The sequence below is a fragment of the Drosophila guanche genome, unplaced genomic scaffold (assembly GCF_900245975.1).
Source record: "Drosophila guanche unplaced genomic scaffold, DGUA_6, whole genome shotgun sequence".
NCBI lineage: Eukaryota > Metazoa > Arthropoda > Insecta > Diptera > Drosophilidae > Drosophila > Drosophila guanche.
Genome location: NW_022995744.1, coordinates 5297569 through 5316725, shown reverse-complemented (window position 1 = coordinate 5316725; position 19157 = coordinate 5297569). Strand labels below are relative to the sequence as shown.

Here is a 19157-nt window from a genome sequence, read left to right as displayed (position 1 = left end):
CAGCCCCCAGCTCCAGTCAGGAGGCTCAGTGGCACCTGTTTGCATTCAACAGTCCAGGCACGTATACAAAGAGAAAAGCGAAAAAGGAAAACGGAGCCAGCGGAGAGGGCGAATGTGTGGCATGTGGGTGGCGGCTGACTTGTGGGTGGCACATTTTCAGTTGGCTTCTCCTGACTGCCGCTGACTGTTAATAAAAGTGTAATTATGCACATATGCCGTGGGTTCGAGGGGTTCCAAGGAGAAATCCGAGGGGTGGAATGTGACTGATGCACTCGCTTTGGGCTCGCTTCCTTTTTTTATGCGCATATTTTTGGTTACTCATTGGATATTTGATATGTACAGTGTACACTCCCGTAAGCCGCAAGTGACATGCCACATGACGCGCGGTAAACATTCCCAGAGCGTAAACCAAGTCGAGAAGCTGCGGCCCAAAGCCAACCGCAATATTTGTCGTTGTCTCCGCGGCACCCCAAGCCAGTTGTGGTCTTTGACTGTGTGTTGAGTGTGTGTGTTTGCTTTGATTAGCGACTACTTTAGGCCTTGAGGTCATAGCTGAGGTTTAAGAGACACAGAGATAGATTTTAGCCCCACAGAATGTGAAAAAGGAAACGTTTCCGACCCCATAAAGTATATATATTCTTGATCAGCATCAATAGCCGAGTCGATTGAGCCATGTTTGTCTGTCCGTCCGTCCGTCTGTCCGTCTGTCCGTCTTGTTTGTCGGATAGTTCTCAGAGACTATAACAGCTAGAGCCACCAAATTTTTCATCCAGACTGCCATATGCTCACACTGAAACCAGCGTATTTAAAAAAATTAGAATTTGGGAAAGTTTTCTTGTGAGGACAATTTTGAAGAGAGATGAAACTTGAAAATGGAAAGAAAAATTCACAAAATTATGTTTCTACAAGTAAATTAATTAATTATTTATCATGTATCACACATTTTGTTTAGATCCGCCTTTTTGCCGACCTTCATAGAAGCGAAACGTCACCGCTCAATGTGCGCCTCGGAGTCAATTCAAATTCAACACCCAGAGAATCGAATTATAATTTAATAATAATAATAATTATTGGGATCTTTCTCAGAGTGTACAATTCTTATGGGTTCCCTTTTGATAACTCATTTGATCTGTTTTATACACACCATGAGAATACCCCTGAAAGGATGGCAAACCCATTCCCACTGACTCCATTTCATTGTCCATCTTATCAGCCGGAAAGTCCGAATCGGTCGCTCATCAAAGCCACACTTGTCACAGGACCCTGGAGGCTGTGTGGCTCTGAGTTGGCTGGGAATGGGAATCAGAATCAGAACCAGAACGGGTATGGTGAAGCGGCAGCGACAGATGAACGGAGTTGCTATCCAGCAGTGGAGAGAGGCCATAGGCATGACAGGCCTCGTCGCGAATGTCAACCGCAAGAAGAGCAGCAGCGCAGCGGCGGAGGCAAGTGAAGTCTTCTCGCAATGACAGGCGGCGTCCACAGTCAGTCGCAACAGGGAAGAGGCGTGCGGGAAGAGGGGAAGCGAAGATGGCAAGAATTAGTGACATTCCAAGGGTCTCACGTTACAGCTACTATGGGAACGAAACAGAAATACTTGGAATTGGTTTTTGACCGGGATTGGTATGGGAATTGGTTTGGGAATTGGGGAGACACTCCTCCATTAGCACTGCTGTCACAAGACCAAAAACCCAAGGGGGAAAGCCAATGGGGGAGTCACTGCATCAAAGAGCCCTCATTGATCAGCAGCCAGCCAGGCAGCTTGAAAGTGTTGTCATCATCGTTGTCGCTGCAACTCCTTTGAAGTTCGGGCAACAAAATTAATTGCATGCTACACACAAATCCCTGTCCCACTTGCCCTGTTCCCGCCCCCTCCCAGCACCATCTGGCGGACTAAAAACTAAAAACTCGAAATCAACAATCATCATAACTATAACTATATATGTATGTATGTATGTAAGGGGGGGGGGAGTTCAGCTCCATCTAGCAGGAGGAGGGAGCACATGCAGTGGCTGTCAACATGCTGCCATTCCTACTCGCTCCATTTACCATTTGCCTTCAACACTTTTGCTGCTGAAACACTTGACTTTTGCCCGTTCAAATCCCACGCAGACAAACACGAAACATATGTACATATGTCTGTTGCATGCCACGCCCCTGCATATGCCTCTGCCCCTGCCCCTGCCCCTGCCCCTGCCCCCTTTGGCTTTTGGAGTTTCCGGCTTTGTGTGCATTTTGCACTCTGTTTCAATTTAATTACTTTCGAGTTACGCAACAGTGCAGGGCGGCAGGGAGATGGCAGCAGCAGGACAAAGTTTTCCAGGATACAAATGGAGCAGTAGCCGTAGCCTTAGTTCCTGGCATTATTTAGATGTCCTTTAGATATGCCTCGTACTACCTCTACCACTCTCTTTGCCCCCTTTGAAAGTCTCTCCACTTGAGCTTCACAGATTCATAATTTACAAATTAAATTAAAATTAAATTAATTGTAATGAAAATCCTCTACCAAAAGGCAAATTTCAATCATATGTAAGTCGGAGGGCACCAGGAGCAGGAGTCCTGCAGGAAAGTTCTCCCATTTTCGTTGCAGAAATTTACATTTATCGATTGCTAAAGTCCTACCATGAGGCTTTTTCCAGATTTCCCATTACTGTTTCTCTTCTTTTTTTTTCGGTGACACACAAAAAATAACAACAAAATTTGCATAAACGTCAACAGCAGCGTCAACAGAAAAAGGAACCAAAATGGTGGCAGCTGTTGCAGTAGCAGCAGCAGCAGCACCACCAAGGAAAAACAACAGCAGAATATGTACATAAGTATCCGTGGCAGGGGGATATGGTCTAGGTGGTTTTTGGTAGGACAGGCCATGGCCCCCAGGATATAAAGGCCAAGAAGGCAGAGTCTGCTGCTATCAGTTTTATGGGGCGAATCAAAGTCCACTAATTACGGGCATTGGAATGGGATGAAGTAAGGTATGGAAACGATTTTTAAATGGAATTTTGATTTGATTCCCTATCGAAAGGAACTCTTATAAGTCTATAATATTTTCTCCATGTAGCGGTAAGAAGACACATAAATAAATGAAATATGTAGATTCCACATGCCTGTTTTGGCTTTATCCCTCCTTTAGGGAAACTTTCCCGCCTTTATAATACCATAAGAAGTACTTATGTGCCCTCATCTAAATCTAAATATGTATATAATGCCCCAAAAGGCAGCATTAAATATTTATGAAAAGTTCAAAAAGTTGCAGCTCCTGCCCCGCCGCCTTCTCTTTTTACTAATCTCTGCTGAGGTGCCCCATGTCCAATGTTCAATGCTGCTGTGGTCAATAAACCCATTCTGAAGTTCTGCCACTCAAATGTTTTTATTTTTATTTTAGCTTAAAAACTTTGTTGTTGCACAGTGTGGCCTGTGTCACAGTTATGAATGGGGCTGGCTGGTTGGTTGGTTGCAACTTTAAAATGCATTCGAACACGGCTGGGGAGGCGCCAGAGGAAGCCAGGCAGGAAATGTATCCCACATAAGGACCAGACCAGACCAGAGCAGAGCCACGCAGAGCAGTGCGGCAGAAGGCATTTCCTGTGGCAGGCATGTCCCGTGCCTGTGCCTGTGCCTGTGCCCTGTGATTGCCTGTGTGTGTGAGTGTGCTTTTTGCATTGGTAGATGCAGATAAGAGGCATACACACGCTTGTCAAGATTTGCTTTGATGTCTTTTTCATGTATCCCGACTTTGGGTGCGGCCCTACCCCGCACACCCTGCCCTGCGCTGCATGTCCATCTGTTTGACTCTTTCCACCTCTGCATCTCCCTCTTTCTCTTTCTGTGTGTGTGGGTTGACAACAATTAAAAAGTGACGGGCACAACAAATCGCTGTGGCACAGAGACAGCAAAGATGGATAGGATGGCAGCAACTTATGGCTAAGTAGCAGCAAATACTCGTACAAAAAAGCAGAAAGCAAAAAAATTAAAAAATCTCTTTTCAGTCAGCATTTCAATTGCCTTTTGTTTATAAGAGGGATTCCCCTGCACCTCCCCTCCTGCTATCATGCTCTGATTTTTGCTTTGAAGTGAAGCATTCTCTGTCTCTCTCCGACATCTCTGCTCTCCTCTTCACACAGTTGTATTTTTGGTAGCGTATAGAATTTTATTAGCAAAAAGGGTTGGGCTGCTTTGGATTGGATTGGATTGGGTTGGGGCTGTGGGCTGGGGGCTGGTGGTGGGAAAGCGCTTTGAAGTTCAAGTGTAGGCGCGTTGCGGCCTCATTGATATATTTATTTCTATATAATTTGGTGTGGCGTTTTTTTTCGTTTTTTTCGTTTTGCTGTCGGACATGAAACGATCGGAGCGAAGCATCGGGGCGTCACAAATTGAAATATCGCATCAATTTTTGCCATGCCGACGCCGCCGCCACCGCTGCCGCCGTCGCGCTTTGTAATAAAAGTAAATAATAATTTAATAAAAAACCGCAAAAACACAGCACAGCAGCGCGCACAACATACAGCACAAAAACAACAAAAAAAGCGAGTGAGCAAAATCAACCATTAAATGCGGGACGGCAAAGAACAAAGCGATGGCAACGGACCAACAAAAAGCCGACAACAGCTGGGCCCAAACCCAAAGAGAGGAGGGTAGGGTGATGGAAGGAGAATGTGGATGTGGATGTGGATGTGGGTATGGATGTCGAAGTCGCAGGGGGAGGTGGCAGCAGCGCCCTCTATGTGTCAGTCACCATCCCACCGCTGCGCATGCGCCTGGCGATGTGTGTGGCTGTCTGTCGCTGCCTGTCGCTCTGGCTGAGATGCCGCCTTCGATGGCAGCGCGCTGCCAACCGCTTCAAATTGATTTGAACGAGCGCAAAAGCTTTTGGACAAGTTGATAAGACCAACCCCAACCCCGGACCGAAACGGATCGGGCCCGGGCCCGGCACCGTACGAGTATTCCTTTGTAGTTATTGCTCACTTTTATTTATATTTTTTTTTTGCATTTTGTTGTATTTTTATCTTTCTTTTTCGCACGGGTGGCGGTGGCTTTCGACTTGGTTGAACTGTCCGAAGTCGAAGTCCGCGACTGGGCTGAAATGTCGGCGCAACATCAAAAGGTGTGTGCCCCCCCTCCCAGTCTGTGTGTGTGGTGGAGGCCTGCAGGCCATGCTCAAATGAGCATGCACATGCAAGGGGGGCTGGAGGATCGGGCCAGGCTGTCCATCTGTCTGTCTGTCCGGCTAATCAAGCATCAACTTCATTATCATCATCGTCATTGTCGTTGTCGTCGTCTTCATGGTTGCATTGCGGATGCAGCGTGAACAGTTAGCTGGAGGGGCAGCTGTGTGCGCTGGTGGCCTGGCAGGTGAGCAAAAGCAAGAGCCAGCCATGTGCGCACATTCAAGACTACAGCAGGGATTCTGTATGATAAATCTACGGTATCTAAGGCATCAAAAGAGTCAAGGAAGAAGTTAACCAAAGAAAACTGGCTCCTGGCTCCAGCCCAGCAATCTCTTTGCGTTACATTCCATTCAATCATCTGTCATCATCAACCACATCAACCACTTCTCACCAGCAGTAACCGCTCAATTCTCCATTCCTTCGGCGTGAGTCCTTGTCCTTTTTGCGCAGGGAAGGAGAGGAAAGCGGACCACGGCTCGTATGAGTTATTACAATCGAATGGGCACACGTGCGGCCGCCGCTGCCAGCCCAATGGCCAGTAAATCACAATTTTTGGCATGCCGTGTAAACAATGTTATAAATCAGAAAACCGCAAGGCACCCACAAGCCAGTGTACCCACCATATGGCAGCAGCAGACAAGATGCAATATGCAGCAGACACCTACGCACACAGGAGGGGGGGAGAGGAAGAGAGAGGTAAGGACGGAGGCGCCAGGATGCAAGTGACGCATGAAGGAGGAGCCCGCTTTTGGTGCTGCTAAAGACACTCAGTTAGCCAGTGAGAGGGTGGGAGGTGTGTGCCTCCTAAGATTTACAACGCTACTCAAATAATTGCATTTTCCGAAGCAAAATCTACGAGGCAGCCATGAAATGAGAGAAATTAATTTTTACCAAGATTGAACAAAGCTTAAGCTTTAAGATCTCCAAAAAATCACAAGAAAGCAGCTCCCCCATAGCATGGTCTTCTTTTTTGTTAACACAATAAACGCGCTTTGTGTGGCTGGAATTTCGTCATTAACATCTTTTGAGCTGTTTGCACATAAAATATTCGAAAGCCCACCGCAAAAGTCATTTACGCCGCAAGCCGAAATAGCAGGAGAAATTAAAGGCAACGATCTTCTAGCATTAAAAGGAGCCAGAGTTGTACATCATAAGAGACCAAGTACCAACAGAGACTCTGTATAATGGAGAGGGCTATGGTTTTGGAAGATTGACTATGTTCCTCTGTATTTTCATTTTAATTACAATTTGTCTAAGCAATTCTCAAACTATGAGTATGAAGAATCCCCCTTGGAACGCCACCTCTGTTATTCTCTGCCACTCCACTGATTCTAACAGCAATAAAAAAGTGTACCAAAATAATAAATAAGCTTTGTCTTTTCCGACGATCGAAGCGTTCTCCCATGTACCATGCCATTTCGTAGGGCAAACATTGCCCAACAAATCAATTTACATATATAAGAAATTAAAATTGTATCCCAAAAATGTGTTTGTGTGTGTGTGTGCGTGTTTGAAAATAATAAAATGACGAAAGATGTGCCACAAAGAAAAACTTTTGAGCACAACAGAAAATTGATTTTTGTTAGGTACCCCAGACAGACGGAAAGACAGATGGATAGATGGATGAATGGATGGATCTGTGGATGGTTCTTCGTCGGAGAAATGAAACTGGGGTTCTGGGCGTCTCTTTCTCTCTGCTATGGAGATGGAAGAGGGCCCGAGAGTATGCAGAGAGTCCGCTGAGTGATGTGCGCATGGATAATGAAGCAATGACGGCATGAATGACTGAATGAGGCGGCAACCTCTGAGCGCCCGAAGAGTTCTCTCCCTCAAAGGGGCAGCCGCCGCCGCCGCCATGCCATGCCATTGCACGACTCCGCGCCAGACTTGAGCTAAACTTGCGGCTTGAGAGCGTTTAATTAAAAGGCAAAAACAGCAGAGGGGGAAAACATAATATAAAGAAAGACAAAAAAAGGCGGCAACTGAGGCGTCGGCCAACAGTTGATCATTATCAGATACGACAGCGTAGATAATGCCCGATACAAGCCAAAGGGGCGGGCGAGGAGCAGTGGGGAGTGGGTGAGATGTTGTTTCTGGGCAGCACTTTAAAAAATGATTTTTATGTTTTTCTTTTTCAGCGGGCCCCTGAGTGTCCCCCCCACAAGCTCACGCCTCGATGCCAGCTGTCTGTAATTTACGATTGAGGCGAAAAATAAATGGAAAATTTTATTTTGGAAATACTAAATGAAAATGCATAAATTATTATTTCTTGCTGGCGGCACTCGAACATGATTTCCACTTGAGTATTTGTGGAAATTCAAGATTTTTATGTGTTGTAAGTTTTGAATATTTATTGCTTATAGCCTTAAAATATTTCGATTGACTTTTTTGGGGTCGAAAACTACTGAAAAAGGAATGTAGAATGGATTCAAAATTTTCGACTTTCGTACATTATACAATTTTGTATGCTTTGGAAACTATAGGTTTGAACCAGATCAGAGCTGTGTAGGGTGCCTTGAGTGGATGGTCCATTGGGCTGTCAATGCGACAGATGGAACATTCTAAAAAAAATGATTTCCCTGGCCCAACAAACACCCGTTTACATTTTAGGGAGAGAGCAAAAAATCGACTTTAAGAAAAACATAGGATCATGCTCTTCATATTAAGAAAAGAAACAATCTGTTCTCTGTCTTACCTTTTGTCATATGATCTTTTGCCGTTATGTGTTGCTTTCATACCGACACTCGGCACCGCGAGACTACGGAACCGCAAAAATCTCTTACAGCTTTTACAATCTGCATTTTTACATTTTTCGGCATTCTAGAAAAAAATAAATTTAAATAACTGTATTAGTGGGCTTATTAATGTAAGGTGAGGCATTACAGGACAAAGGTTCAAGTGGACACACCTAAACGAGAGAGAGAGAGTCAACGGTTAGTCATCAGTCTCACCTTACAAAAGAGACACTTGGAAGAAGAGCGCCGGCGCTTAGCGCTTTTGCACATTCCTTTTTACTCTTCTTTTTTCAGTGCGCGTATTACAAGATTGAGTGGGAAAGGGACAAAACAATGCGCACATTTATTCATCTTTTGTGTGTGCGCTTGTTACACTTAATTTTGACTTCTTTCCGCACTTTTCCCACTTCGATTTGCCATTTTGCCTCTCGCCTCGCCACCGCACTTGACCCGGTAATTGTTCTAACACTACACACACAATTTTGGACATTTTCCATGGTTAAACACAGCATCACTACACTACACATCGTTACACACCTCCGCGACAATTTTCCTGTTGGATTTTTCACCATTTTCACGATTTTCACGGACTGAAACGCGGAGCCGACTTTGAGATCGCGTTCTTGAACCGGGTGAAAAAATAAAAGTGCTAGATTATTTAGATGCAGGTGTATGCGTGGGTGGATTAGTGTCTCGCTCATTCTATACTCTCTCCAACTGTCACCTTATCGTTCTCTGCCTAATTGCTCGCAAATTTGACATTTGTTTCTGATACTTGTCTTCTCACACTCTCCAACTCCAAGAGAGCGCAAGTTTGTGCGTTTGGGGAGTGACCACTTGCTGGTGCATTGTGTTGTGGGAGTGGGAGAGGTGTATAAAGTGGTGTGCAGCTGTGTTGGCATGTGCTGGGAGAGAGGAAGTAGCAGACTAGCAAAAACACATGTAAATCTGCAACGAGAGCATGGAAGTGGCTGGGGAGAGCAAGTAAGAGACTATCTCTGCCGCTCTCACAGCTTCAGGGGGGGCGAAGCAAATGGAAAAATCTTAACATGAAAACAGATCGGGTAAAGAAAAATGTGGAAATAAGTGAAAGGGTACATAGTATGTACATAATATATTTCATATCTATGTATTATATTTTTTTTGAGTTTCTTTGCATTTAATCACTGCACTTTTTCTCAGTTTATATATTAATTCGTGTTGGTGTAGTAGTATTATTTAATTTGAGAAATTCTCTCGGGAAATACATATCCAACATTCCAATAAGTAGATCTCCGAAATGAGCTCCCAGAAATTTCAGATATTTCGAGAAACTGTAAAGTGCTGATCTCTGGCCAACTCCACCCACTTTCCAGCATCTCCCTCTTTTAGAGTCATTTCATTTTTATAGCTCTCATTTAATCTATCGCTCCCATCATGTTTTTGGCATCATTAATCTGGTCATTAAGTCCCACAGTAACGCAACCATAATCCCCTTACCAATCCCCCACACAACAGACAGACAAATTTCTTTGAGGGCCTAATCGTTTGATGGTCATCGATGGATGGCGGACTCTTGTAAATGTAAAATCGTAAAAACTTAGTCGAAACAACCGGGCAAAAAGCGCCGAAAAACGACGAAAAAAAGCTCATAAAAATGCCGATTGAAATGGCTTTATCTAGTCGAAAAAATGGTTGGTGTTTGTATAGATTTTTAATGATTTCTGGCTAATAAGCAACAATTGGTTGCACCTGCCCCTCCTCTCCCCTCCAGCGACTCCACCGACTCCAATCAATGCACAGTAACAATTTCCGCTTATGGAGGGAAACATTTTTCCCCACAGCACCAATTCCATTCCATATGCATTTTATATTTTGGTGGTGCTGTGGGCCCGCGTTTATCAAAATTAATTGGAAATTTTCGTCGTTTTTTTTAACGACTTCTGGGTAAAAGTCATTTGAAAGCCGAAGAACACGATGAGTGAGAGAAGACATCAAACGGCCTGCTGCTGTTGCACATGTTACCAAGAGGCCCAAAAAAAAAAGACAACAACACGCACTCTGAAGATCTCTTGTGGGAGCCTCATTTGGTTCGTCCATGGGCCCTGGGCCTGTCAGTTTTACGGCCTTACAATATAATTTCCTGTCAGTCACAGTCGCCTCGTCGCCGTCGCAGCGCCAAAAACTACAATTCATAATTGCTTTGGAAATTTGTTTATAAAAGCGTTGTCCAGTGCCCATTGAGGGGACAACTTCATTTAAATTTTATGACAAACATACATATAATAAAGTATAAATATTTATGACGCCAGCACTTACAACAAAGTTAATTTATTTAATAGTTTGACGATGTACCGACCGAGCGACCGACCGACCGACCATCGAGCCTCTTTCTATGCAACATTTTTATTATTTTTCTTTGATTTAATTACGACTTTTTACGACTTTTAGAAAATAATTATGAAACTTTAGCTTGAGCTTGATTGTGGAAAATAAATAAATACATACACATATTTTTTAATGAGATCTAGCCCGTATCTAATTTATGTTCGTCTCATAATTTTACTGAAAATATGTGGGGGCAGCTCATCAGAGTTTAATGTTTTGATAGTTTGCTGGTTCCTGGAATACGTTTTATACAAATAAACTTAAATGCGAGTGTAAAAATGTATAAATTTTCCTATTAATAGTGTTCGAGAGAAGGCAATTATGTTTATCTCCTGCAGCCAAACGGCCGCCCTAACCTAATAAGCACTGGCACATACATATATGGACATCCATACCAGCTCATATGGATGTATAAGTAGCCCCGGCCCTTCAAAAACTCATCAGGATTGGCCGTACACATGTGGGCAGGCTGCTCAGGGGATGGGCACATAGAGAGGGAGCTGGGAATGAGCTGGACTGGGACTCAGAGAGAATGACAGAGAGCGTTTCCAATACAGCTTGCTTGTCAATTACAGCGACAGTTGCCATGGCCGCCACTCAGTCATCGTCCGGGGCAAATGTCAAAACCCTATTGCCATCCACATATGGCCATGGCCCCTACCGAAAGCCAAACCAAACCAAAGCCAGAATCCAGACTGGCCTCCCAGCACCTCCCAAGCCCCCCAAACCATGTCCAGTCTCTGTCGAGGCCATCCATCCAATGCGACCCGCCGCCTGATTCCCCCACTCGTTTTTGGGTAATTACATTTGCAGTCAAAGTGGAAATGCTGACACAGGGCTTGGGCTGTACATCAACTTTTGTCAAACGCAGTGCAAAATATTGTGCGAAATTAAACAGAATATGCCCCAGAGCGGCATAGGGGATAAGTGCAAAGAGAAGGGGTAAGAGCAGCAGCAGGAGCCAGGGAAAACATAAATCAATATCAGGGCAGGGCGGACAGGGACAGACAGATCCCTGACATCAATCAGGGTCCCCGCATCTGATAGAGAGAACATCATGAAATTAAGACGATGGATCAGTGGATGACGACGAAGGTCGATCAAAGACAGAGGCAGGAAAGAAGAGACCCAAGACCCAGGGACAACAGGCACAGACCCAGCAAAAGAATGGAACGAAACGTAACCCTTCTGTTAGAAGGAGGTTCTACTCTACCTGCCCCTTCCCTCTGCTCGATCGCGTGTTCTTCTTCAATTACAGCGCCATTATACCCCGAAAGCCGAAAACGTTTTACGGTGCGAAAGCCTGTGGAACCCCCGGGAGGCAGGTTCGGCTCGGCACTGAGGGGAAGATCTGGTGTGCTGCCCCGCGGGCTCCCGCCGCCATCATCGCCATTACCGCCACTCGCTGCTTTTGATCGTCGGAGAAGAAAGAAAAAGCTTTGTGTTTCTTTTTCTTTTTTTTTTGTGTGTGTTGTTTTCAGCGTAATTCAGGATTCTCCTTGCTCTGTTATTATCGTCGGGTCTTGGAGCTTGGCGTGGCTTTGGCTTCGCTTGGCACTGCTCTGGGGTTACTTCTCGGTTGTGTTTTTTTTCTTCTCTTTTCTTTTTTGGTTTTTTTTTTTTATGGGTAATTGCCCTGATGTTCGGGCTCAGCAGGCGGCGGTGGCTTCGATATGGAAGATGTGTGGTGTGGTGTTGCTGTGTTGCCGCTCAAATTGAAAAACAATCAAAATGTTCAATGCGGCTATGCATAGAGGGGAGTCAAATTAAAACCGGGTATTATCCATCATATAGTAGGCATGTGTATAATCATAAGTCGGCTTCGATGCCACAAGAAAAGAAAGCTCCGCTTTTTTGGGGCGTGGAAATTGTTGCACTTGAAGATGTTTCACACTCCCATGAGGAGTTGCACTCTGAATACGATTAGAAAGGAGTTGTGCAAGATCTAAGGTTATCCAGCTGGCAGGTGTCATTATTTTTTAAGGAAAAGCAAAGACATTTCCACAGGTGAAAGCAATTAATATGCTTTTCATAGCTTTAAATATTAATTTAACAAATTGCCATTAAAAATTCACAAATTTCGGCAGGCCATCAAAAAAACCACTGGCACAGCCCCAAAAGAGCACGAAAACTCACATTGAAAATGCTCTTAAATAAACAAAAGCATATCATATCAAAACAACACTCAAAGCCTACAACATTGGAGCCAAATCCACTCAACACTCACGTTGAGCACCCGAAGAGAGCGGGAGAGAGAGCGAGCCATGGCATGCCGCTGGAAGGTATGGTACTTACCGCTCTTCATGGCACAGAAACACTCCAAATAGGTCCCGCACGGAGAGCGCTCAGAGAGCGGCAACTCTTGAGCAGAGTATAAAAATGGTTGGGTAGCAGCACAACTGGTCCCTCAACCACTTTTGACGCTCGACCGTGTACCGCATTCGTTTGTACCGTTCAGTTTGTTTTTGTCGGGCCATTTGCGAGAGTCGTGTGTCGTTCCGTGAGATACAACCAGCGAAGCAGAGATATTCTCGTCGTTCTAGAAGATACGCCGCGGCATACAACAGTCACAGCCACGGACCAAAAGTGAAGTTTGTTCCCCAACCCACCAAAAGATATCGAAAGAAATCAAATATAAATTGAAAGAAAAAACGTATCTGTGAGATACGCACGCGACAAGTGAGAGAGAGAGAGAGAAAATTCAAGTGAAAGAGCTAAAAACCCGAAAAACCCGCCCCCGCAACAATAACACCCCCCGGCTTAAGTCCACCCCAGCCCCAGCGTTGCGTCGCCACACACAAAATTCATTTGGAAATAAATCGTTTGTGTTTTTTTTTGTTTTTAGCCTCTTTGGTAAAGTACGAGTAGCTTTGTTTTTGTTGTTTATTCGCTAGCCGCCGCCAAGTTATTTACGTCGACATCGCGCAACAACAACAGCAACAACAACAACAACAACGCAGACAAACAGTTACAGCAGCGACAACAGCAAAAACAACAAATCGTGTCGGGGCGAAAAATGTTTTACAATTAAAATTGCGCGCGGGCAAAAGTATCTGGCAGATACGCAAAACACACACATACAGAGGGCGCAATATGCGCAAATTAAACTAAAATGCAGCATATCAGAGCTGTAAAAACTTTTACGACGACCACGCCACCCCCTCCAGCCAGTGCCACAGCCTCTCCACGGAGTGAGAGAGAGTCCTGTTCCTGCCACCCGCACAGTCGAAAATAATACCCAGATACAAATTAAGGTCGCTCAGCGGCAGCGCATAAAACAGGAACAACAACAACAACAACAATCCAGAGGGAAACAACAACACTGCAGAAGTTTCTACCTGAGGAGAGTATATTAGAGAGCCCAGGACAACTGCGGGATCCGGGGATCCTTATACAAAAGGATATCCAGCAGGGGAGCAGAACACACACACACACAAAGGCCGTAAAACATTTTGGGCTGCTGCTGCAGCAGGTCGTCCTGCGACTACGCCTCCACCTCTTCCTCCGGCTCTGTGTCCGCTCGTAAATTTTCAACCCAAGCAAGCAACGAGCCAACACCAACCAACCCCACAGCCAAACAAAACAACAGCAAGAGCCGAAATATCCAAGAAGTAACTGCATCTACAGCTAACCAGCAAAAGGAAAAACACACAAACAAATTCATACCTATATATTTATATAGTGGAGTGTATACATATATAAATATTCTCGCAGAGATGGCGGGCAACATTGTCAAATGGTGGAAGCATAAAATACTCGGCGGCTACAAACAGTTCTCAGGTAAGCGAGAAATCCAAACAGCAAGCGGCGTCCTCCCTGTCCTCTCCACTCCACTCCACTCCCCTTCATCCAACTTGTTTAGTGAATTTCCAGTGCAAAGATAGTTGCCAAAAGATATGAAAAGATGGATGGTGATGCTCTTGGGGAGTGCTAAAGTTGTGACAGACGGGAAGTTCGAGGGAAACAATTTGTTGGAATATACAGCAAATAAATTGAATTTAAATGGGTGTATTTTAGTTCTGTTTGAATGCAGAAATATCTGATAGGATGGTTTCAATCATTTCCAGGTCAGAAGTAATGTTAATCCTCTACTTATCCTACACATGTTAATTCTTAGTCTAAATCCCTGATGCCCCCCGTAAATATATTCCCAAATTCCCTTTTAATGTTAAATATTCAATGCAAAATGCCTCCTTGGTGCTGCATGTGTTATCAGAGACCTTTTCCCCCCATTAACATGCAACAATCTGGCATTGAAGATCTGAAATATGGCCCTTCTGTGCCCCACACACACTCGTAGTACGCACACTGGCAGATACACAAATATGTTCCTACAACCATCTCTATCTTCTATTCAGAATTCATTCAGTCAAGGGCTTCTCCCACATCCTTTTCCAATAATTACGCTGAAACAACAATAACAAAGGCATCGGAATAAGAAGCAGAATGAAATGTAAGCAATCCCCCAGCGGACTGCATCTATTTTTTTTTTTTATCTCGAACATACAGATACTCGTACACGCGGGTACACACAGCCGGAGAATGTGCAGAGAGGGATAAGAGCGTGGAGAGCGGCATGGGACGCGACACACAAAAATAGAACGAAATGGAAAATGGAAAATCGGGGCATATAACAGAGGAATAACAACTACAAAACATCAAAAGAAAAACGACGCATGGAAAATAAATAGACAGACTTTTTTCTTCTGTTGTGTGTTGGAAAACAGATCGAAGATCGAACAGAGAGCAGGGAAGCAATCGAATCGAATCGGAGATCGGATCAATAGAACGCTTGGCTCCTGCCTATAAAGATACCTTCTCCTTAGTCATGGGTAGCATATCATACGCGTAAATAAACAAGGGTCCCTTGCACCGCAGAAACCCCTGCCCTGAGCACTGCCGAACCCCGAACCCCGAGAATTGGAAATGCCGGACGACCTTTCTGCCAAACGAGCGAGACGCGACATTGATGTCCGAATCGATGAAGGAACATCAATCAATCAATGTTTTTTGTTGTCTCTCTGCCCATTCTGTTGTTTTCTGTCCACAAATTCATTGGAAATACGAGTATATTCCATCCCCGTACGTACTCCCTTTTTTTCGGAGGGCAAGAGAGAGATGGAGATGGAGATCCTCTACTGGCAATTGGTCTGCGCCAATTAAATGCCAGGCCAACACTTTGAACCCTTCCTGATGAGTCGAGACGAGAGGTTGAGAGTTGCGTCTCCTTCTGCTGTGATGGTCGGCAGGACAGCACAGGGGGCCCCCATACACTAATTGCTTGCAGATGCACCGGGGGATTCAAAGGAAACCTCCAAAGGCACACCGAAGCATGCAACTTCAAAGAAAGCAGCAACCGAGCAGCACCAGCACCAGCAGCCACAAAAATTCAACGAGGCAGGAGAGAAAAGGAAGAGCTCCAGAAAAAGAGAGAGAGAGAGAGAGAGAGAGAAAAAAATAAAGCGAATTGAAATGCCGACGCCGTTTAAAAACAACGCACGAACATTTCTTACCTGTTGCAGGCAAAATGTAAAGGTAAAGGTAAAGGTAAAGGTAAAACGTAGAGGGACAGCGGGACAGGGGCAGCTGCTACGAGGCCAAGACCGACAGACCGACCGACCGACTCTCATACACAAAAACCTTTTAAAACCCTCACGTTGATAAAACAACAACAAAAACAAGAAGATGTAGAGCCGCTGCCGCCGCCGCCGCAAGCAAAAATAATAATAACTGAGCGAGAGGCGGCAGGCGGCAGAGTCGTTGCAAGCTGCTGCCGCTGCTGCTTCGACTCCATCCCCATCCCCAGACCCAGACCCAGCTCCATCTCCATCTCCAGCTTCGACTCCACCATGGCACAGCCAACATCCACATCCCAACCAGTTCCATGGCCTGGCCAACTATGCCAAACATCTCAACGGCGGCGGCGGTGGCGGCCATACACAAAAGCGGTTTTTAACAGACGGAACGACGATCGACAGATGGACGAATGGACGAACAGACAGACGAACAATCCAGCGAGTGTATGTACGTTGTTTTGTATCTTTGAGATACACACCGCGCGAGCGCGGCATTGCGTTGAGTGCCCTGCCTGTCGCTGTCGCTGTCGCTGTCTCTGCCGCTGCTGCTGCTGCTGCTGCCTTCGGATCTGATCGGATCGGATGCTGTGGCGGGCCAAGCTGCGCTTTGCGCTCTGTTCAAAAGATGCGCTTTTCGCTTTGAGGCGCGGCACCAAAGGCCGTCACCACAGTGGTACGAGACACAGACTCAAGAGAGTGAATGTCTGTTTAAATGGGGATTAGCAGAGGTACTCCAAAAGGGAGTAGCAGTAGGAGAAATGGAGTAGAGATAGGCAAGGATTTAGGGGAATTAAAAGTGTCCAAAGAAATGTTTTTGAAAATGGAAGTTGAAGTGCACACAGAGCAAAATGCCTCAGCCTACAGAACACAACCATATTTGGTGTGAATTGAAAGTCTAATATGCAAATATTTGCAAATCAAATTAAATCAATTCAAATTACATTTTTGAAATTATAATTAAATATTACTTTTTGCATGTTAAAGAAATGTAGGAAATTATGATTAAATCTAAAAGAAAAAGTCCTATTTGCTTACGATTACAAACCGTAAAAATGTAAGCATTAAATTGAGTTTTTATACCCATCAAACTTCTGACCACTGTGGCCACGGCCAATGCGGCGGGTTTCACAACTTTTGCCTTGGCTTTTCTTCTTCGGTTGCCTTTTGCTGTTATTATAATGGTCGTTGTTATTGTTGTTGTTGGTATTATCATGGTTGTTGTGAATTACGGTAGAAGGCAACAGGCGAATCGCGTTGGCTGCTCTGACAGGCCTTAGACTGTGGCAGCGCTCCTCAGCGCTCAAGCTGCAACTTCCAACTTTGACTCTGGACTTTTATTTTGGTGTGCTGATCCACCGCAAAAGAGAGTGGCAAAGGGGAGAGTGGCGAGTGGAGAGGGGCAGTTGCATCCGTAGTGCGGGGCCAATAGCCTGCTATAAGAAATTTTCGTAATATTAGCCAGGAAGTTGCCGTTCGAGCGTTGGAGCATTTGCCATTTCGATGACATGCCAGCGACCCCTATATGGCGGTGCTGGTTCGGCTCTTGGGCTCTTGGGCTCTTGGGCTCTGTTTTGGTTCGAATCGGAACGGGCTTCGACAGGCAGGACAGGACTGGTTTTTGGGTAGACCGAAACAATGCCTCCTCCCTCCCCATGCTGCCTCGGTCGCCTTGTGCCAAAAGATAAAAAGCTGTTAGCTCGTAGCTTCTGCATTTCTGCAGCTCCAGCAGCGGCGGCACCAGCACCAGCACCAGCACCAGCAGCAGCTCAACAGCATCCAGCTGGGCGGCCGGGCAGTGGGTCCAAGGAGGGTGCATGGGGCACAAGATATATGTAATGACTCTTGAGGTTTTTGTTTTGGTCCCGCCGGCTTATGTTTTTTTTTGGGGCCGTGTTTTGTGTTGATTTAGCAATTGGCTCTCTGGCCTTTCTGCCGCACTTCTTGGAACTTCTCGTACTGCTCTCTCTCTCTCTCTCTTTGTGTTTCTTTTGAAAGACCCATAACTTCTAGCCTATATGTAAATTGTAAGCCCAAACAACAGAGGAAATTTCTGGGGAAACAATACACACACAAAGACAGCACAATCTAGCAGTTATTTTTGGTTTCTTTTCGAGTTTCCAATAAGTGTGATGGAAGAATTGTGTTGTGTGTTTGGATCCCCTTCGCTGGGGCTCTTCTTCTTTGCAAAAAGTACCTCGGGGTGTCGACGGCGGTACCCTCTGACGTCTGATTGATAAGCGAACTCCCCTTTCTGCCTTATCTTAATAATATTTAATGCAGACGGGCGTGGAACGTGGAGCAGGGGCGGCCAGCCAGCGACACTCGAAGCGTAGAGTGTCCAACGAACACGACCACGACCACGGCGACGACGGAGGCGACTCGGGGCGTGGAAATACTCATAGTTTGTGTATGGTGAAAATGAAATTGAAAATAATACAAAACGCTTTGTCGGTCATTAGCTTTGAGTGGACGCCGACAGCGGCCTTTGCTTTTGCCTCTCCCCGCTACGCTTCTCATTTTGGTATTTTCGTTTTTATTTTTTTTGTTTTGTATTTTGGGGATCGCTGCGTCATATGTGCGCTTGGATCGTGTCGGGTTTTCGGTTTGGTTTTGATTATGTCAAAGCGAAAAAGCCGCCAAACATGTGGGCCCCACGGGCATCTGTGTGTGTGTGTGTGTGTCGCGGCTTTGAGTGAAAATCAGCCTGGGAAACTATTTGGGAAACAAATTTAGGAAATAGGGGAGAGAATTATTTTTCTGAGAAATATTGAATTTACTTAATGTATCGGGTTTATCTTGTATTATTTTTTGCTTTAAAAAATCCGCAATAAATTTGAGAATTTCCCAGAAAATTCACTTGTTTTCTATTCGTTTTTATTGAAAGTTTTACGCCAAGTAAAAGGGCTGAAAATAAAGGATTTATAGCCATTCCAGTGATTAACTAACACTCGAAATATTATAGAGAAATGTCCGGCTTTCGGTGCGGAATTTGCCAGAGGAAACTCGTAGTCAATTGGGAAGGGGGAGTGGGCTTGCGGGTGCTGGTGCTGGTGCTGTTGGAGATAAAACAAAAGGCGGCTAACAAACAGAAACCGAGCAAACCGACAGCCCCCAACACTGACGACAACAAAGGCGAACTATCAATGGGTGTCGGTATGTCTACAAATGCATGTCTCTATGTGTGTGTGTGTGTGTGTCTGTGTGTGTGCGTTGGTATTTGGGTGTCTGTCGCTTGTCTTTTGTGTGTGTCGTCACACACACGCAGACACTTTCCGCTTTTGAAGTGGCTTTTAATTGATAAAAAGCTGAAAAAA

The 19157-nt window shown here is 45.1% G+C and overlaps 1 protein-coding gene across 2 annotated transcripts in view; it reads left to right on the top strand.

Moving 5' to 3' along the window:
• Positions 1–12708: 12708 nt before the first annotated feature.
• LOC117579489 (protein naked cuticle) overlaps positions 12709–19157 on the top strand; it is a 41820-nt gene continuing 35371 nt past the window's right edge. The window contains exon 1 of one of the 2 annotated variants that reach the window (XM_034265389.1): positions 12709–14047. In XM_034265389.1, coding sequence (XP_034121280.1) covers positions 13984–14047 — 64 coding nt within the window. In that variant the 5' untranslated portion in view covers positions 12709–13983. The remainder of the gene's footprint in view (positions 14048–19157) is intronic. The other variant, XM_034265387.1, reaches the window with a different exon arrangement.